General features: G+C 38.1%; 1 protein-coding gene across 1 annotated transcript in view; it reads right to left on the reverse strand.

Moving 5' to 3' along the window:
- Positions 1-1042: 1042 nt before the first annotated feature.
- The window catches only part of SLC2A9 (solute carrier family 2 member 9), an 83554-nt gene continuing 62376 nt past the window's right edge, over positions 1043-22220 (reverse strand). Inside the window, exons 11-12 of the mRNA XM_072335099.1 lie at positions 14968-15095; positions 1043-1749 (exon numbers count right to left, since the gene is read on the reverse strand). Coding sequence (XP_072191200.1) covers positions 1492-1749; positions 14968-15095 — 386 coding nt within the window. The 3' untranslated portion in view covers positions 1043-1491. The remainder of the gene's footprint in view (positions 1750-14967; positions 15096-22220) is intronic.

Below are 22220 nucleotides of genomic sequence, written 5' to 3' on the forward strand. Positions count from 1 at the left end.
AAAGCAATTCTCCATTTATTTCTCTCTCTCTATATGAATATATGTATAGTCATATATACATTTATATTTTGGATATATATGAGTATATACATATATATATATATATTTAAAATCCCAAATTTATGAACTTAAGCATTAGTAAATATAACTTATGGAAGTAGCTGTCTCTACCTAAATGCTGCGCTTGCTTCTTGTGCCATATTCCCCTCTAAGAGCAGCACTAAGACTTACTGGCTTCTCATATGAAACAACTATTCAAGTGCTTATTTCCAGCCTCAACATCCAAGTTACTCAAAGAGTCAAGAAAAAATATTAGCATAACCACAAAAAATAAAGTTCATTAAAAATATCCTAAATGAAAGTCAATGGATCACCTACCACTTGGCAACCTGCTGAGCCTTGCTATCATGACATTACACAGACCTTGAGGCCAGTTTTAAAGAGCATTAGATAGCTTAGAAACTTATAAACATGGAGAAGGTCCAGAGCTTAAGAATTAAGCCCAAACTAAATTAATGTCCAAATAAGAAATAGGTTTCCAAGTTCCTTTGGAAATCCGAGTGTTAAGGAATGATGTCTACAGGGTCTCAGGAAAATTTTGGCACCTAAGACATGTTTTAAAAGGAACTTGAAAGGAGAAATTTGTTATAATTTTACACAAGCAGGAAATAAGAAAAGAAAACCAACTCCAAAGAAAAATTAACAACAACAAACACCCTTGGGAAACTTGGCATCTGATTTTCTTTTCAATGCTACACCCTACAACTACTGTCAAAGTTCTTTCCCTTCAATATGAGGGTTAGATTTCTTTTCATACTAAAAGTTCTAGAAATAGTCTTACAAAAATATGCGTACCTATTGCCAGCAAACTCAGAAACTATAGGAAAATGATAGATCACGATTTGCAGGACAGATAGAGAAACATATCAGGCCCTTCAGCTCCCCAGTTATGAAAAGCTGGGAGGTCTTCATAAGTAGGAGCGAAAAGCCAAAATAGCTGGAGAAGGACTGGAAGGTTGACAGAGTGTCACCTGTCTTCCTTACTTTTAATGTCTAGGCTTACTGACTGGGAGCAATGCAAGCCGATCCCATTTCAGGCTGGCTCACATTGATTCCTAGCAACCCTATCCCTGCTGGCACTCCTACCCATTCATCTCCTGCCAGGTGCACACACGCCTCACCATCAGCACACAACAGTGCCTGGCCAACTACTGCTCCCCACAGCCAGTATGCTTCCCCAGCTCTATGTTCCTCCACCCCACTACTTTGCAGGTGTCCAAGAAAACTTTGGCTCTTATTTATTGAAACAGCTGCTGCTACTCTGCCTCCAACTTCCCCTACATCACCCTAGCTGCTAACGAGTTCACCCGTACTCACTCAAAAACATATTCGAGGAGGAAATAGTTCATGTTGTCACATTAAAAATACAATATACTCAATGAAAAGAACACTTTTTTTTTCCCCCAGCCACCCCAAAAGAACATCCTTGTTTTACACAATTGCTTGTTTTGTTTCCCCATTGTCCACTGAAGAAGTGAAGTTTGATTCTTGCTCAGCACTTGATTTCCTCTCTTCTGGGTAATGGTTCATTTCTTGCATTTCCAAGGAAACTTTATTTCTTTTGGCAAATGCATGGCTGATCTCACTCAGTGTCTTGTTCTTTGTTTCAGGCAGGACAAAAAACAGGTAGGTTGCTCCTGCAAAGCAGATGGCAGCAAACACAAGGAAGCAGTAGTTTTGCAAACCACTCTGTGAACAGAAAACACATGGGATATGGTTACTACGTGCATCAAGGTGAAAAAAAAGCCAAAAGAAAATCAACATCAGGAATGGAGTGAAAGTCCATGTGGGTGGTATAGAGCAATTTTTAAGCAACTACAGTAGGTGCTGGCATTCACTACAAGTCAGTGTGCCTTACAAGTTCATAAAAATGCATGAATCTGCAGATCTTTCAAGGCAGGCCCAAAGACAGAGCAACAGGCTGCAGGCAGAGGTGCTGGGAGGCACAAGGCTGGGGCTGGGTGTGCAAGGAGCAGGAGGAAGTGGGGCTTCTGCTGCCTGCACAGCTTGACCCAGCCTTGCACTTGGGCAGCACTGATGGAGACAAGGCAGGTTTTTCACCAGACTGCTCTGAATACAACCTCTCAATTTCTAGGTACAAAAAAGGAGGCATGCTTTTATGATATCTTGCAGCTGTACATGACATACAAGAAACCTGTCATAGCCAGAGGCACTGGCATCACAGATGTTACAGCTCTGAGATTTGCAAAATAAACAAGGAGGAAAAAAAGGCAGACATTTCTATCATTTCCAATGTTACAAGAGCTTCAAGAAGAAAAATTTCCATGAAATTCAATTCTTTCTTGCCAGAGACAAGTGTAAGTACTATTATCCCTAACTCCTGAAGAAATTCAAAGGGTCCAGGATCCCTGTAGCTCTTTCTGAGCTCCTTCCTTTCTATATGAATTTACCTCATTCTGTGCTCTTAAAGCAAATGTCTAATGAACATTCTTACTTGCTTTAATTAACAAGGGCAAAATTAACAAAAAGTGGTTATCTCCAGATCCACAAATAAGGCAGTTTTTCCACAGTGCTTTGTGTGAAATCATGAATACTAAGCATGGGGAGAAATTCATGTCTCAGACACAATACAAGGTGTTTGAATGGAGGAAGCAGAAGGCTCCATCTTCAACTCATTGTTGAGGCAAATCAGAAATCTACATGGGAAACAACAACAGCTCATAGTCAACACTGGTTGAAATTTGTGGCTGTGAGTTCCTAGACATACATATTTATAATTGCCATTAAATCATGACAACACTAGACAATGACATAACACCAACTTCCCATAAATTTTCTACTATATGTCCACCATAATTAAATAGCGCTATACTGCAGGGTGAGTAAGGAACTCAAAGGGGTTATGCAGTTCCTGGCACTGTTGATATGTTCTGCTTGCTCAATATACATAATATCTAGCATGGAAGTAGAATACAAAGTCATGTGTGGAATGAGGAAGAAAAAGAAATAAACTTCTGCAGATTCATGGCTGCCTGGTCACAGAGTTTTCCATGGATAATTCATTACCTAGTTCAGCCCCTCAGCTCCTGACTGTAATTGGAAAGGATTGAAAGTGCATCCTCTGAAACACTGCCTGTGGACTCTTGAAATCACTGACACAGTTTTTGTTAAATCTTAGAAGCACAAAGTCCTGAACAACCTGACAATCACAAGCCAATGAGCAAGGGTGATGAGGAGGAAAAATATTCTGGGAAGGAAACTGATATGGCTTTCAAGCTTATATAGAGGCAGAAGCAAATGAATTTAGTAGACAGGAAAAAATAACTTCACAGTGCCTCATAAATCATTCTGTCATGTTAAAAAAATCCAAATTTTGCATCTGGCTTCTCTGCATGTGAAATTATTGTTCACTGCAATGGTAAGGTTCCAATCTAGAATTATGTTTTTCCTATTTTAAGATGTTCGTTGAACTAGACTTTCTCCTTGATGCAAACAAGCCATTAGTGCCCAGTTTTACTTAGCCTGGCCACTGGTTCAACGTGCATCTTTGTAATGCTGCCACAGGTTACTCCCAGCTTTCTCTCCTGATTATTTCTTTGCTGACCACTATTTGAATTGGTATTTATTAACTTCTTTGATTTGTGCTAACTGAAACCTTTTCTAATTGCACCAAATACTGTCATGACTGGGTGATTTATCTGCAATTATTTTACATAATATATTTACAATTACTGGTAATAAACTTGCTGTCCTTAATTTCTGCATTTCCTTTTTAGATATAGCCCCCAAGGGCCTCCAGATGAAATTTCAGAGAATAAGAGAAAAATTATACTTTCTTATAAATCCTTCTAATGAGTTCTGTAGGAAGAGACCATTACTTTGCACTCCACATGTTCAGCAAGATGGAGCCTTAATTCCTGGAGAGGAACACCACAGGGCAATCACAAAATGATTGTAACTTTTCTCATCAGCTAGTGTTCAGACATATTATTTCTTTAAAGCGGGTTATCATTTTACACACAAAGAAAAGACAAACATGTTCATAAGCCTTTGTAACTCAGAGTTCAGCTAATATCTTCTGAATCCGTGTCTGCAACAGAAGAATGCAAATTACATTACCCAGTCTAAGCATGAAATCTTCTATCTGCTCTGCACACTGATAAAGGCATTAGGACAGAAGTACAGAATAAAGCAGAAGGTAAATATCACATCTTGAATCCTAACTCAAAAGAAACCTTAAATGGGGCATGAAAGGGATACAGCTCAGCCTAGATTTTTAATTCATTTTTATCTTTCCCTGATGTATTCTGAACTGATTGGTACCAGAGGAATCAATGAATGGATGAGTATATCTTATGCTCCTGTCAAGAGATGCTGAAGGTAGGGCAATGTGCTGGAAAGAGAGTGAGCACTGACTTACTGCACACTCAGGCTGAGAGGGAGGTCTGTTAGGCTGGAGTAGAAGTAAAAAACTGGGGAAAAAACTTCAATGAAAGCCTTCAATGGCCATGCAAGGTACAGATGCAACTCTGTGCACTTGGCCCATTGTGTATGGTCTCAAAATCCTCTGACATGTGCATTCTCAACGACATAAGAATAATGATAGCACACATGATAAAATTCGAAAAGTTAATCTTTTTCTATACATTTGAACATTATTTCACTGATTATGTGGGATAGAAGCATGTATTTCCATCTCCTTTCCATTATTTCTTCAGTGCATCCTTCTGCATGAGCATCTGAGGTTCAAAGTTGCCAAATATTTCAGGATGTTTCCTGAACAAGCAGGCTCTATCTCTTGAGAGGCTCATAGTTATTCAGTCAGAGTCAAAGTCAGATACACAAATGCCCTTGAAGAACCATGATTTCCACGGGTTATGGAAGGCTACCTGCCTTCCTGGGCTCCCAGCAGAGGGTATGAGAAGAGCAGACATGATTTTTACTGCCATCTCTCCACCTTCGGTATTGCTAGTTAGTCAGTAGGCTAGTAAATCTTCTTCAAAGTAGAATTAAAGTGATTTTTTCAAGGATGCACAGGATATTTTCATAGAATCATAGAATCATAGAATTACTCAGGTTGGAAAAGACCTTGAAGATCATCAAGTCCAACCGCAGCCTAACCAGTAGCCTATCTCTTAAAAAAAAAAAAAAAACAACCACAAAACAATACCACAACAACAAACCTCTTCTAAATCATATCCCTGAGTACCACATCCAAGCGGCTCTTAAACACATCCAGGGATGGCGATTCAACCACCTCCTTGGGGAGCCCATTCCAGTACCTAACCACCCTTTCTGTAAAGAAGTTCTTTCTAATATCCAACCTAAACTTGCCCTGGCGCAACTTGAGGCCATTTCCCCTCGTCCTGTCACAAGTCAGTAGTGAGAAGAGACCTGCCCCACTCTCACTGTAAGAACCTTTCAGGTACTGGAAGACGGCAATAAGGTCTCCCCTCAGCCTCCTCTTCCTCAGACTAAACAGCCCCAGCTTCCTTAGTCTCTCCTCATAGGGCTGATTCTCCAAGCCCTTAACGAGCCTCGTTGCCCTTCTCTGGACCTGCTCCAGTACCTCCATGTCCTTCTTGTGCTGAGGTGCCCAAAACTGGACACAGTACTCAAGGTGAGGCCTCACCAATGCTGAGTACAGGGGCAGGATGACTTCCTTAGTCCTGCTCACCACACCATTCCTGATACAAGCCAGGATGCCATTGGCCTTCTTGGCCACCTGGGCACACTGCTGGCTCATATTCAGCCGACTGTCCATCAGCACACCAAGGTAAAGTTTTAAAGTTAAGAACAAACTTTTAAACTCATCACCTTCTATTTTCATATTGGCTTTCTAAGGAGGCTATTTAAAACCCAATGTTTCTATAAATATCCTGCCACTTGAATGTTGAATTACTCATTTTTTGTCCTCTTCGTATTTCTGCAGCTGATCAAGGCTCTGTATTCTCTGAAAAGTGGGAAATTAGGAAACGATTCATTTAAGGAATGCATTTGATTACCACAAAAAGGAATTAACGTCAAAGCACTTAACCAATTCTGCCAAATCAGATCCTCAGCACAGCAAATCAAACCTGACTCAGACAGTGGCTTGTAGCTCTGTAACTGAGGCGTGTGAATAACAAAGTGCAGCACAGCACCGTCTTTTTAAAGATTTAAGTTTAACATATTCTCGGATTGTGTAGGGCAGCTATTGGCATTATGCAAAATGTACAGGCCCAGTCTCTCCTTAAACAATCTCTCCCCATTCTCTCTTTAAACATAATGCTAAAGAACACTGATTTTTTACCATTAGGACTTAAAATGCTCAGAGTAGATGAACAAAAGAGCTAGCATTAAAATTGTGAGATCTCTAGGGTTCATAAAACAAACAAACAAACCAACAAGCAACTGAACAGCAACTGCCCCAGATTTGATCCACAGGCAATAGAAAGCTATTTACTGATTTAACTCATTTTATGGTAAAGATTAATTTCTAGGCAGAACTGCTACATTGAAAATGGGAAAACTTATTTCCTGAGCACATACAGAAAAGAAATGCACAACTAAACAAATTCTGAATCAGATTTAGCAAGCTTACCAAATAAATATTTTTAAAACAGTACATTTCACTCCCTGCAAATGTCAATTTCTTTCCAAATGTGATACCAATGAGATTTCTTCCTACTGAACTACCTTTGTAGGCTTTCACTACTCTTGGAAATATAATCCAGAAATGAACAAATGTGTATCTAGACAATGTATTTCAATTTCCATTTGAGCTTTTATTTACAGAACAGCAATATTTTATGAACTCTGCCTGATTTCTCCATCAATTGCTGCTGGGTCTCATATATGGACTTTCTGTCTTCCATCTTTGCTTTCTTATTTGCTTTTGCATTTCATGGTAGTGAAGTCAATAACAAAATAATTTTTCAATATAGTGGAGTTGGGGCAATCCTAGAAAACACACAATATCAGCCCTAAGTGTTCAACTGCAAGGCTTAAAAAAGCAGGAGATTCCTTCAGCACTGTCAAAACTTTAAGTGGAAGGCAAATGTGCCCCTTCAACTTCCCAGTCTCTAAATTCTCAACTTGAAATATCAGTGCACATTTGGCAATGGCAATGGATGCTTGCATTTGGGTGTTACCATGAAGATTAGAGTCAGTAACGGTCAAATTGGATATTTGAGGTAATGAGTTGACGTTTACTCAATCTTGAGCTAATGATAATTTGTACTCTGCCTCTTTCAGATCTCTCTTTTCTAATATAAGTAAAAAGCTTACATATGAAGAATGCGTATGAAAATTGAAACAGTGTTGTCTTTGAGTTCTGTGCTTTAAAAGCCAACTAGTGAAAATGCTCCCTATTTCAGGGATATGACCTTCCACACAGCCCTTTGCTTTACTCTCCTGTTACCTCAGTAGTTGCCTCTGCCTTTCAACATCAGCATCTGGAGCACCAGCCCTGACCTCCTACGTCAGAGAATTAGTTTCTCATTTATTATTTAAGCCTGCCCCACATCTAGTGACTTATCCACAGTAAAAAAGCACAGCCTTTTCCACTGCCAGTGAGCCAAAAAGGAATCGCAGAGGTTGTTTCTGACAGTTGCTTGTTTCTCCAAACTGAAGTGTCAGCACTCAACTATAACTTAAGACTTATATGCAAACCTTTGATTAAGGTGTGAGTGCTCATCTCTCAGATCTACAACACAATATACATTTGCTTATCAACATGCCTCAATCTACAGTTACAAAGAAACAGAACAAAACAGTACATGATGGTAGATAAATAGATATGCTATGACTTTATAAAAAAAAAAATAAATGCTTTTTATAACCAGACAAAACACTCAAAACTGCACACTGATGTTTATTAGTCCCTGCAAAAATGAGATATTCTATGCTACTGCTCTGTCAAATGTCTGCAGAACACCATGCAACTTGTAGAACTATTGCCTCAGGCTTGCTGCAAACATGTTGTAAGAGAATAAGAAATATTATCCATTGAAATAACATAACCTTCTCTTGGGGCAGAAGTAAAAGAGAGAAAACCACTGCAGTCCTCAAGGACTGTACGTAGGCCTGGAAAGGCGGAAAAGATAGAAAGTTGGTAAATGAATTCCATTCAAATTCTCTTTCTTTTATTCTAGGCAGCTACAGCAGCAAAGTTCTTTGTCATTTAGGCAGGGACCTACATCATTTCCTAGTACAACCATGTGAAGAGATCTGAGATCTCCATCAGTTGCTTCCCCAGCACTTCTCAAGTTTCTCTATCTTTCTCTGCTGCAGGCATGCAGCCCCACAGTACCGCAAGTAAAAGCCAAACTCCACCAAGGAGCAGAGTTAGCTTTGCACTTAGTGGACCTGTAAGCACATCTGAATACTCCTCTGTGATCCCTGGTAACTCCTCTTCACCCATCTCCTTATCTTTATTCCTTTAACATACTTATTACAAAACAGTTAGCATGGGATTTTAATAGAATAAAAAAGTAGGGAATGCTGAGTACACTCATGACCAATAAAAATGACTGTTTTCCTTCATTCCTCTCTGGATTGCTTCTGTTTCCACCGTGTTACTGGGAAAGTGTGTTATTCTCCTATGTAACTTAGTATATCCACTGAAATATTCCAATTTCAATAAAATACATAGGGATATTTTAATGTGTATTTTTTGAAAATGCACTCCATATACAACGTGACTGTAGCACCTTAAAAAAGAGACTCTGCAGTCTTTCTTCTAGGGTGGGAAATTACTGTGGCAGAAAACTTCTGCAGGAGAATATTGGTTTACCATGTAGTCTTTAAGTGCCCCATAACATTCTAAGAGAAGAAACTGAAAAATGAATTAAGAATGTATTAGAATACAGTGAAAAAAGCACAGTCACTTGTCATGTCCTGAAATTAACTGCTAATTCTTAGTAATTCTGTATTTTTACAATACCTTAGAAAAACAACACCATTCTCGAGATAACGTGATTTAATGTCCTGCTGAGCTATCTTGGTGCAGAAAGCTGTCACTGCAATCCTTTTTGAGGAGTAACAGCTGAACACTTGCTGAATACTACCAGAGCTTTTCAAGCATTTTTCTTCTGCTGTAGTTGGTTGTCCCATCTGCTATCTTCAGCTCATCGCATCTATTTCCACACATGTAAACACTCATATTTCTTATTTACTATACTGTCCTGTCCTTCACAATCCAGACTTCCTGAGCATAGTCATTCCTACCAGCCATCACTCACTCACAGATTCCTGTACTGCAGACTCCAGAAAAGATAGAAAAGGTCTCAGATTTTCTACCCAGCAGCGTAGAATAGAACTGCAGATTTAGAGAGGTGATGCCAAAAAAATGCCCACAAGTAATAGTTTTGAGTCTGATTGCATTAGTAGGTGTGTGCCTGTATCTGCTTGTAAATGTATAAGATTAGGGTTTTATTCATCTGAGTGCTCGGGAAATAGTTTCTGTTTATGGATGCACCTGTGAGAAAGAAAGTGCAAGAGGCTCATGAGCAAGCATGTTTGTATTACGTGTTATTTAGCTATCAATCAATCCTCTGTTTAAGAAGCTCTTAGTACTGGAATAAATACCACACAGAAGGATGAGCTCCTTATGGTTTGTGAATAACTTACAGAAATGCCAACACCTGAAATATATTCACTTGTGCTCTTCAGTCAACAATTAAAAACCTGCTCTTCAGTCAACAATTAAAAACCTATCAAAACCTTCACTCTCTTCTGTTCAGCAGAAGATTAAACAATCTGCAACAAACCATCTGATAGGTGAAGGGTGAAACTAGTTAAATTTAATGCAGGAATAGATGCAAATTTTATATTTGTCACTGTATAACTAATCGGTAAGTTTGAAAGCTACATCAAATCTTCAGTGGAAATTTAGAATTTCAAGCACAAAAACACACACCATTGTGTTAGAAAATAGAGATGCAGAAGAGATGCATGGGTTCCTCTGGTCAGTTTTATTGTTTTGTGTGTGTTTGATTGTTCTTTGCAATGAATCACTACTGCCCCAGGAAAAATGATCTGCTTCCTCTTATTATCCATAAAAGAGAAAATAAATTAAGCAGCAATAAGTTTGCAGAAGGATGACTAATATAACGTTGAAGGCCTTCCCTCAAATTTTCCTGATCAAGTTGTTGTGAAATTCACAGGGTATCCTCTGATAAGTCCGAGAAGTTTAACACCTTCTGATCCTTTTGAAAGGAAGAAAATAATTTTTTTTCTCTGTCTTCTATCATTCACAGTCAGCCTTTCCTACTTCATGTTTTTTCTCCAGGTGGAATAGTTTTAGTAACACAGCAACAAAAAAATAGTTGAAAACAGCATTCTGAGCTACTTGCTGTGTACACTTAGTGAGGAACTTCCTCTTATGAAGGCTTCAAATGTTAATAAAATCATGAGAAACCAGGAACACAGATGCCAGGCAGTAAGGTCCCATTAGAAAGGTAGTCTCAGTTCTTGTTGGACACCTGTCTATGTGTCTTTAATATGTCTTTTATAGATCTCCAGTGATGGTCAAGCTGCAATGTCTTCCCACAGTGTTACAAATACACAATAGTCTCATGATTAAAACGGTTTGCCTAACGTCATTCTTGAAGCAGAACCTGAAAATACAGGATACATTCTCAGTGCTCCATCAACTGGACCTGGACCCAGCTAAACAGAGGATGGGGAAGGAACTGCAGGTGGGTTTGGTATGCCTGCAAACTTTCTCAACTAAGTTGAGGATCAAAACACCTCCCAGCTCAAGCTGTTAGCTGAACTAACCCCTTCTCAATGCTTAGTTCATGTGGAGGACTCTGTGCTATACATCTCAAATGTGAAATTCAGTGATCCAGTGTAGAAATTGTTCAAGTTATCCATTCCATTTCAATGGAAACTACAGTTAAAAACTATCACAGGCAAATCAAGTCTTGGAAGTTTCTAGGACACAACAGGACAAAGACCTAAGAAACCTGGTTTGATCTCACAGTTGATCCTATCTGAGCAAGAGGTTGGCTCAAAGACCTCTTGGGCTCTCTTTCAGCTAAAACAGTTGTATACAATCCATAACAGTTGTATACATCCATAATTGCCCACAACTTTCTTGGTTTGCTTATGTTGCTTACATGAAACACAAAATATTATGCCCTTTCCTAATTGATGCTAAGAAGAAATGATGGAATGATTTGCTGTGAATGACTACAGGAACTCATTCTCAGTCTACTATCTGCATTAAAACAAAACAAAACAAGACAACAACAACAACAACAACAACAACAAAAAAAAAAACAACAAGGCAGATTACTCACAGGTTTACATATTGAGCATAAACTCTTCTCAAATATGAGCAAATGCTTGAAGTTTGTTTTATGACATTTCTTTTACTCCAGGTGTTAAGGCTAGCTTAGCACTACCTCAAAGAGAACCTGTTTCATATTCCTAGCAACTAAATCATCTGGAACCAGGAGCTACACCAAGAACACACAGAGAACTAGCACTCTGGGTTCAACATGCCACATTCATGTATTTTTTATGCTGATTTACCTTGTCAATATCATAAAGAAGCTAAACCTCCATTCCCATTGACACACAATATTTCAAAATGCATTGGTGAATTCCATCAGTAGGGATAACACGTAGCACTTCTCAATAACTGTCTATGAGGCAACTTCAAATCACATCCATGCACTACAAGCTCGGCTGTAATACACCTTCTGTGACACATGAGCATTATTTTTCTGGGTGATTAAGATACCTCGATGCAAATGCTTACTTTAGATCTCAAGATCTGTGTATCTAGTGGGCTCCTTTTCATTTTCAAAAATGATTTCATGTATTAAAAGGTCAGATTTTCAAAGACTGACCTGACAGAAACAAATAGAACAGTTGCACTTTTACATGCATTCCAAGTAGGCTTCCATGTAATAAAGTACTTTAAAAAAATCTTTATAGGATTATATTCACAGAAAGTATCATGGATTATTTCTAAGTCTGAACATTAAAAAACATAATATAGGGCTAAAGAAAGAATCCATATTATCTATCATGACTGTGACACAGGCCCAGTTGTTGCCCTGTAACCACATCAATTAAATCATCACAAACAGGAAACAGGGGGAAAGGATTCTGGTTTTAAAGGAGTCTGAGTTGGTTCATGGTCCAACCAGCTACTACAAGCTTTCTGTAAGGTACTGACCCCTGAGCATTTCTGCTGGCTTGTCAATGCTGCTGAAAATCAGACAAACCTTATTAAGAACTTACAGGTCTTTTAAAACATTCCACCAGATACTGTGGGGGCATTAAGGACATAGTTCAGTGGTGGGGTTGGCAGTGTGAGGTGGTTGGACTTGATCCTTCTCCAACTTAAATGGTTCTATAAAGTGAAGACACGGGGAAAATGATACTGCTGAGTAACCTTCAGTGATGTATTTGATATTTCAAAAGATCAAGCTTTGTGTTGAACACAAGTCTAAAACACATTTGGACCAAAATCAGACCTCTTATAATTTTTCTGTATGTATCCCATACAGTAGCTGTTCTGCAATTATTTTATTTTAGACTAAAACAATTCAATAAAATGTGCAGTTTGAGACCTACTAATCACACAATATTGGGTCTTCTTGTAAATTCATTACAGTGTCAGTTGTAATTTTAAGCTCAGTTCTGACTGCACAAACAATGCTTTAAACAGGCAGTGATGGGGATTGGAATTGTAGCTACATTTTAAATACATTGGAAAAATTGATTTATATAGTGGATTTTCACGTTTCATTACATTTTCATGTATGACTCAAGCCAGTGTTTTATTTTATTATGTATTTTTACAGATGGTTGAGAGGAGAAAATCTGAGCACACTAATTAACTGGTGGCCTTAGCAATACTAACTACCAGGTGATTTTTTAAATAACTCTAATGTTAATATGTATTTTTTCCCCAGGAGTTTGGGATAATATTGTAGAAGCGTGCCAGTGATCACAGAAATGCTGTTTCTCAAGCAATCAGATTAGCACTTAAATACACAGAGAGGATTATTCGTTCATTCCATTAAGACATTTTAAAGATTTTTTTTCTGTCTCAGAATTGCAAAAATAAGCTAAGGAGAGGCTACTGACACTCTATAAAGGGTCAGGTGAAACACAAGATGAATTCTGAAAATAAGGTGACTGAAACAGAAAGAAAAGAGAAAGTTAGGGAATGAGGAGATGTTATAGTTTGATCTTGTGAAAAAGGTTTTAAAATGATAGTCTGAATAACACTGCTTTCATCTTTAGGTTGTTTTTAAAATTACTTTTTAAGATCCAAAATCTCTGTATTAAATCTCTTTATTAAAACTAAACTGGTATTCCTGTAATCATATAAAGGGAACTTTTTATGATTCAAAATCATAAATTTCCCATGGCAATAGCAAAATTCATATGGATGCATACAAAAACACTCAAAAAGCATTAATGTGTATGTGAAATAAATTGAAAATGTAGTTTGCCTTTATATTTGAATTTACTGAGGACCTTTTTAAATAGCAGACCTATTGAGGGGGTTAGCAGAAGGTTACATTACAGGGAGAATCCTGAGCTGAGTAAATTCATGTTGATGCTGGTGACTAAGGTGAAGTTTTCAAAAACACGTAGGATTTTTCTAATTGTTTCTCTGCTGAATTTGGTAGATGTTCCAATGACCTCCGTGGGAAATTAATGATGTCAGTTCTACCTTCTTTTGAATATCTCACCTGAAAAGTCTGAACTGGCAAGTCCTTTATCTGAGCTATAAAACTGGTGAAGAACGCACAGACTTCACTAAGCATTAAAACAAACCCTTAACACTTACATCTCTGGGAAGTGGAATTGAAGTTAATGTTAACAGTAGCACAGTTTGGAAGAATGACAGCCTTTATTCTCATGTTAACTTTTGAAGGTGATCCAAGTAATCAAAATGATTAAAGTCATTTTCCTTTTAAAAGAAATTTTAAATTGTGTCAAATGTAGACCAAGGGTCAGATTTTGTAATTCTTTCACGTTCTCCTATAAATTCCTTCAGACAGATGATTTCCAACAGAACTACTTAATAAAAGCAGTTTCACTCTCAAATGATAGTTAACTTATACAGGCTTAGACTAAGACATAGTTTTACAGTATCTGCAAATACTGAAGATAGACAAGTAGCTCTCATGAGATCTTCAGAGATTGGGGGTGGTCCTGGGAGAAGCTCACGGTCAGGAAAAGGCCATCAGTGTGGTTTTGGATGAAAATCTGCTATAAGCCTCCTTCGGCAGATGGCTGTACATCAACTGTAATGAGGCATTTGTAGGAAGCAGGGGAAATGCTATTTTGTGTACATTTTATTCTATTTTTATTTAAAATTTTAGGTTTTTTGGACAGTAAGTACATGCTGTTAAAATACAAATGCTAGTTTTTGGGCAGCTCTTGGTGAAACTGGCCTCAATCCTCCATGCAAATAGATCAGCTGAGGAAATAAAGAAGCAACCCACTGCAAGTGAAGCTTATGTGAGCTTGAGAAAGGTGGCAGAAAGTAAGTGCAGCTTGAAGGAACCATTTAAGGAAGCTCAGACAGAAGGAAAACCAAAGATAATTTATTCACCAAAGAGAATAATAAGGATTCTCATAGCATCAGATAAACCTGAAGTTGGATGGCACAATGACTGCAGGCAGCAAGGACAGTCTGACTTACGAACACAGCCATCACATCAGACTGCATTGCTATAGCACTTCTGTTGGTAACTTGCCATTTAGGGTTGTTCACTGCTAAAATATTTGCTAATTTTTTCACAGGATAATTTTTCCTGTGACATTTGGATGATATAAGGGTAGCACAATTAAAATGCATCGTAAACACAGCAGGATTTTCATTCACTTCAATGAAAAGACGTTTCCTATTACCAGAAAATCACTATTCAAACATTATATGCTACAGCAAACAGGTGTAGCACATCAAGGATTGAGCATGAGTACCTGAATGAAAGGGAAGAGCAGTCCGACTGCAAAGTTGGAGAGCCAGTTGACTGTCCCAGCTACCATGAATGCGGCTGGCCTCTGAGACTGCTGGAAAAACTCTCCTGTGAGGACAAACGGGATCCCACCTGGAACAGGGTCCAAGAAAGTGATGGCATTAGTAAACGTCCTCTACTAACAGCTTCTTTAATAACAGAGGCAAACACACTCTGTATTTCACATTTTAGTAACAAACACCATCCTGCAGTTCTCTTTTTAGGTGCATTAGAAACTAGAAAGATGGCTCTGAAGATATCAAATAGTATTTTTGGATAGTTATTGCCTACTTAATTTCAGTAATAAAAAAAGCAAAACATTTTCTTCTCTGTAGGCACATTTTTCATTGATATTTATTTAACACATTCCCTTACTAGCTGGTACTTCTGGCAAGGTCTATTCCTCCCATCAGCCAAGGACTCTGACCTCCATAATACCAAGCTCTGTTGAATACCACATTTGTCACTCACGTTTCCTTCCACTTAGGCAGTGGGCTATTTTGTATAGCACTGGCATGTTGTTGGTCTGACAATAACCCTCGGGGAACAGCTGTCTAGATCTGAAAGTCACAATTTATCGCTGGCTTCCTTTATTTTCAGTGCAGTATTTCTATAGAAATATTTTCATAGAATAAAGCATGAATTGTAATTGCTGACTGGATACTTATTATAGTTAATTAGACATGTACAATTTGCTTGCAGGATTATTTTGTAGCTGTTTGGAAAAATGTTAGTCTCATAACATTAGTCATGTTTTTAGTAATCTGTTGCTACTAATTTCTAACTTGAGAACCTCATGTCTGCCTTTGTTATTATGCCTCCTTTTCTGCATTATCACTTATCACTTGGCTTATTAGGTAAGATCATAGAATCATAGACTCCTTAGAGATGGACAGGACCACTGAAGGCCACGTAGTCCAACTCCTCTGCAATGAACAGGGGCACCACAGCTAGATCAGGTTTACCAGGGCCTTATCTAGCCTTGCCTTGAAAGTCTCCAGGCAACCTTGAAAGTCACTGGGCAACCTGCTCCACTGCCTCACTACCCTCATTATAGAAGACTTTTCCTTATATCTAACCTAAATCGTCCCTCTTTGAGTTTGAAACCATTTCCCCTTGTTCTGTCACCACAGACCATGCTGAAGAGTCTGTCCCCTAAGATCCAATACTCATCCCTTATGTAAGTCCTTTCACTGTTTTAGGCATTTTAACAAGCTAATATAAACAATCAAAATCAAGATAATTTCAGGACATTATAGAAGACTGTCCATAGGGTCAGGGGACAGGGGAAGACATGTCCATGTTCCAGGGGAAGACATGTCCATAAGGTCTTCCCCTTACATGTTTTTATTTCATCTGTGTGCTTATATTTTGTTCTACTCTTTGAATGCAGACTGCATATTCCCTTCCCGAAGGACAGCTGTGAACACACATGTTAGTGCTGTATGGTGACGCATTGTCATGCAGCCCCTTGTGCTTCGAGCCACTGCACTTAAACACATACACTAGAAACTGTTCTAACAAGTAGGAGATAGTGACTCGTAAACAGGATATGCAGTTGACACACTGTCAGATATTCCTCCATTTCAGATCTTTCATATGCAGAGACCATGATAATGTGCGTAAAAGAAAGGCAAAGTGATGGAGAAAAAGTCTAGATTATACAGTAGTAAATGTCACTCCATTATCAACTAGTATGACTTTTTGTGAGAATATATTTACAACTGTAGCAAGTTCAACTTTCTGTCCCAAAGACTGTCAGCACAAATTACACATGAAAAATATGTAGAGCAAGTAAGTATTCCTATCTTATATGTAGGTAACAGAAATACAGAGTTTGGGCCATCTGTGCCCCAGTCTTTCCACAAGTCACAAGTAGTATCCAAATTCTTTGATCAAAAAAGTGACCACTACTACTTTGACCATGTAGAACAAGCAGCCAAACAGGCATAACTCACTGAAATTCAAGTAATGCTGATCTATCAGTCCTCTCTAGTTTACAATGCCTATTTTGTCATATACTTGGGATTGGGGTTCATATCCTAAACCATGGCAGGCAAAATAACAATCACACCTGTCCTGCTAGTATCTGTTTTAGGTCTCAAATGTCACGTGAGGCAGTGGTTTGCCAGAGCACCTGCCTCTCACAGAGATGAACTGAATGATTGGATACATAGAAACCATGGAATTTATTTATTTATGATCATTTATTCTCTCATGCCTTTGCTGTAGGACAGTCTACAGAGGTGTTACTGTTCTTGTCAGTATAATAAAAATGCTGTTCTAGATCCATTTGAGAAAATACACATTGTAGAAGAGAGGAAAAAAGCCAGAGGCAAAAATGAAAAAAAAAAAAAGCTCAGGACAGAAACATATCAGAAAGAATAAATGTTATGGAAATAAAAATGCACAAGCATTGTTAGTAAAAAAAAAAAAAAAAGGTTCCTTGAAATTCAGATGTAGTATCTAGACACATATTAATCATCACTACAGCTTATTATGAGTACTACTTATCACAAAAGCTCTTCAATCTAATTTGAAAATTAATCAATTAATCTTGTGAAGGTAAAAATAGCATATTGAAAAGGCTTAAAAAAATAAAAACAAAGAAAAAAAAATAAAAAGCAGCTCCTTGGAGCTCTCAAATGTCTACAGCATAGAATCATAGCATCATAGAATCACCAAGGTTGGAAAAGACCTAAAAGATCATCCAGTCCAAACGTTCACCTATTACCAATAGCTCCCACTAAACCATGTCCTTTAGAGAACAAAATTCAGGTGCATGGAGTATTAGGAAGCTTGTAATATGCTTCGAATTGGTCAAGCCATGTTGTAGAATATGCCACCACTGTCTCTGATGCAGGTTTGATCCTCATTCTCTATCTTTACAGAATCTGAGGATTTTCCACAGTTTTTTGAGTGGTTAAGTCATCACAACAATATGGCATCTTACCAACCGCTCCTTACAGTTAGTTTCATTGTAAGGTACGCAATGAATTAATTGGTCTGTGCTTGCTGCCGTTCAATGGTTGCTTGGAAACCACAGCCAAATGCAGTCCAACCAATCCACTGGCTTTTTGAAACAGCCTTTCAGCATTTTATCATGAGTTTTGCTGCCTTGTATGTTTAAATTTGGGTAAAATGGTTTCACCTTAAAGCTAACTGGTATTCTTTCTCATATGTGATGAATCTTGAGATAGTGTTTCTACTGGGAAATTTTCCAAGCATTTTTCAGTTGAACAGCTTTATTTTAGCTCTGATCAAAAAAATGAAAATGTATATTATGATTTCCGGTAAGAACACTTTAGCAAAATAGGTTCCGAGCATTAACTTAGAGAGGTAATGCACTAACCACAATACTTACAGCAATTCATTTCTAACACATTGCTGTTTTCAGCATTACAGTGAACAGAATGGAAGAAGCTGACATATTACAGTGCCACTAAAGACTGCTCCACCTGTTAGCATGGTACCTCTATTGGAAATTGCACATTGCTATTGCAGGCCTTGCATACTGATGGTTTAATGAAACTAGACTACGCATATATGACAGAATTTGATGTGCACCAAAACATTTATATCTATGCATTTGATTTGTTTTCTTCTGCAGTTAGTGCAGTTACACATCGATTCAGTGCCACTTGGTGACAAATATCCAGAGTTTCAACCCAACAGATTTTTGTGTTTAAAACTGGAACAATAGAACAGAAACAATATTCTTGCTGTACAAGCTAGACATTTTCAAATAGATATTTACATTTGCATGAGTATCAATACGTTTTCCTATCAAAATATTAAATGCACATATTGACTCATTTGTTCAGTAAGCAGTTAAAAAGAAATATGGATTAGCAAAAGTTACTTGCTTCAGCACAGAAGTCTGAATGCAGAAAATGTGAAAACTGAAGGAAATACAGAGATCCCAATTTTGTTTTTATCCAGTACCTAACTGGTAGTTGGTCCTAGTTATATACATGATTTATGAAATAAGACTGTTGAGAGAATAACTGCCTAATACAGGTCAGGGAGATTTATTAGATTGGTAAACTGCCTCTAGAGGCAATGGAAACTGCATCCCACAAGGCAGGGAAAAGAAGGGAACTCCAAGTTCCCTGCTCATCTCTTAGCACAGGCTTAAGACACAGCACCCTGTGTTCAGCCCCAGCTGGCAGCTGCACACAAACTGGGGTTTCAAGCTTCACAGTTCAAAGGGCAGCTGAATGCCTTCCCAATAGGAGGGCTTGCAAATCCTGGAAAGCCTGATTGCGGTAAGACCTGCCTGATCTTCCAGCCCTGCACTATGGGAAAAATAGTCTTCAAGATGAGATGTTTTGACAGAGTGTTGCAAGTACTTTGCAACAATGTTCTGTTTTGCTAAAAGATGTCTGTGTAGCTCTTGATCAGATCAAGATCAAGCCAAACAGCTTTTGACCACAAGGCAGGGACTGATATATCCTAATAGGGCTGGAAAACAGAATGCTAGCTCAATGAAAGGCTTCAGTGTGTGCAGTTCAACTGGGAGAAGACAGCTCTGGAAGACAGCTGTGGGGGAGAGACAATGGAAGTAAAACAAAGCTCCTGGAAGAAAACTGCTGGCAAAGAAACCTGATATTCTTCCGAGAGACAACAAAAGGATGTTAGTTTGTAGCCAAGCCTGAGCTGCCAAAAAGACAAAACAAAACAAAACAAAAAAACCAACACAAAAACCCAAACAGATTCACCTGAAAAATATACTGCAGATCTGCTGGTGAGGCACCCAGCATAAGCAGCAAGTGCTTTCTGTCTCTGTGAGCCTATAGATAGAACACATTGATTTTTACAGAGATTCTGAGTAGCTGCCAGGTTATTTTAGCTTGCACGTTCTACTTGGTGGAACAATATGCCCCTCTTTCTCAATAACGGTGCTACATTTTCAGATAGGACAACTGCCTTGCTAGCTAATCCTGTTTAGAGAACTGGGAGAGGAATGTGTGATAAGGGTATGCTGAGTCACAGCTTCATGCTGCAGTGCTCTTAAATGTCCCCAGCCCTCCACAGGAGAACTGTTGATCTCATCTGTTACAGCATTAAGGAAAACAGGCACTTGGCTTGTATAAAACAGTATAGCTGGTTAACAACATTATTTGTTCCATCTAAAGAGCTGGAACTCTTCTGCTTTAGATTAAAGCCCATTTGCACAAAGGATTTTTAAAGCTTCATCAGTCGAAGACAAACCAGCAGTGCAAACCATAGAACCAAATTAGCAAACATAAAAAATACAGAATCCAGCAAAACTAATAATATAGTAACAAGTACCTCATGGATATTAACATTCTTGCTTTTAATATAATGCTGTGTGGAAAAGGCTTTTGCATTTAATAACTTATGTTTGGTTTAGCATCTATAAAAGTTGCTATTCCAACAGCCTATAGAAAATAAGTCCCGGAGGCATTTGGATCTTTACTGGCGCAAGCTAAACCACCTCACTTTAGATCAGTTAAAGTAACAAAGCAAAGGAGTACAACACAAGTACACAGTGATATAGTCTGTTGCAACATCACTGGTTAAAAAAAAAAAAAATCTCAGATCTCAATTATTGATGCTGACATGTATAACATACAGCAGTAAGGCCATTGATGAACAGAAACTACATAGTATTCCCTCTATGTTCAGTTTGGTAATTATTTTTAAAGTAGATGTTCCATGTATTTTTTTCAGTGCAAACGATCTAAGTGTTCCCTTATCTGAACAATCTGATAATTTCTTCTCCCCCTCTTGAATAATAATTAATGCATTTTCTCTTAATTTTTCAGTTCTGTTCTTAGGCAGAATTTTATGAGCACCCATTTACTGACTGAATTGTTTTTATCTCAAAAATTGTTTAATGAAGGCAAAATGCATACTACGTAATTAAAAAGTAAGTTCAGTCATTTACAGATAGCCTCCTTTACTTGAGTTATACCTCTTAAATATAGCTCTGCTCTTGGAAGCTGAAGTAATAATATTTCATGGCTTTTCCTTTTCCCTATTTCCCAGATCCTCAGAACTCACTTAGTTTTGACAGTATGATCTTTTTAATGAAACCTAGACCTGAAAGCCAAGAGCAGAAAGCAGTTTTCTGCTCTGACTTCTACCTCATTTGAGCCTAACATTCACCTCTGAGTCTGCTTGCTCTTCCAGCACAAAATGTCCACTATTAGTTCATTCATAAATGTTTCAGCTATATGCAAGTTATCACACCCTGTTTCCATTATCCTTAGTTATTTCTACCTGGTGTGCATTCAACTTCAGAAGTCCAAATACCACTCCCATGGTCTTCTTCTTCACCAGTCAGACAATTTTATCACCCCTTTTTAGCACAGTCCTCCCAATCCAGCTTTGTCTCAGCATCAGAACTTCCTCATTTTGCTTTTCACAGGTTTGCTCATTATCATCTATTCCATTTTACACTCATCCCTTGCCCACGCTGTTTCTAACAACTCTTCAGTCCTGAGTTCCTAAATGAACTCTCCAGTTTGCAAAGATGAACTGTATTTGAGACTGATGCTTGGTAACACATCTTGAAAAACCTCCCACCAATTTATACAAGTATCTGGTGAAAAATTAAGTAAAGTAATCTGTAAATAATGCAACTCAGAACTATGGAGGACCAAACAGACACCAAAAACCAGTGCTCTGGCATGTGGTTATTCAAAGAAATAATTCAGCTAGATAATTTCTCTACTGTTCTGGTTTATTAGATTCAGGTCTTCCCAATCTGAAGATATTTGAATATGCTGAATATGAGCCGTTTTTCACTGCAGATTATTGCACTGCGGTGAGAAAGACTGTAAAATCAGTCAATGTCCTCTCTGCCCGTACTGGCCCACACGCACCTCATTCTCAACACTGAGTAGAGGATCTTTACACAGTTTCCCTGCTCCTTTTGTGGTTTTATGTTTTAATATTATCTGAAGATGCCTCCTTCATATCAATTATTTATTGTTAGTTTGGTCTTGGGCACTATTAACAAATTGATGCTCCCATTCTAGCGGAAGAACCTGAGAGACTGAATGAAATGTAGTGGGTGATAACACACATAAAAACTGGCTAGATGATCATATAGTCTTCTTGATCTTAGTTTCTATTAAGCAGTAGTTGATGAGATTTGTAGAGCCAGTCTTTCCTTTTTTGTTGTAATGGAACCAGCAGTCCAGACATGAGCCATTCTGCCAACTGATGCACAAATCCAAAGAATAC

The sequence above is a fragment of the Excalfactoria chinensis genome, chromosome 4 (genome assembly GCF_039878825.1).
Source record: "Excalfactoria chinensis isolate bCotChi1 chromosome 4, bCotChi1.hap2, whole genome shotgun sequence".
NCBI lineage: Eukaryota > Metazoa > Chordata > Aves > Galliformes > Phasianidae > Excalfactoria > Excalfactoria chinensis.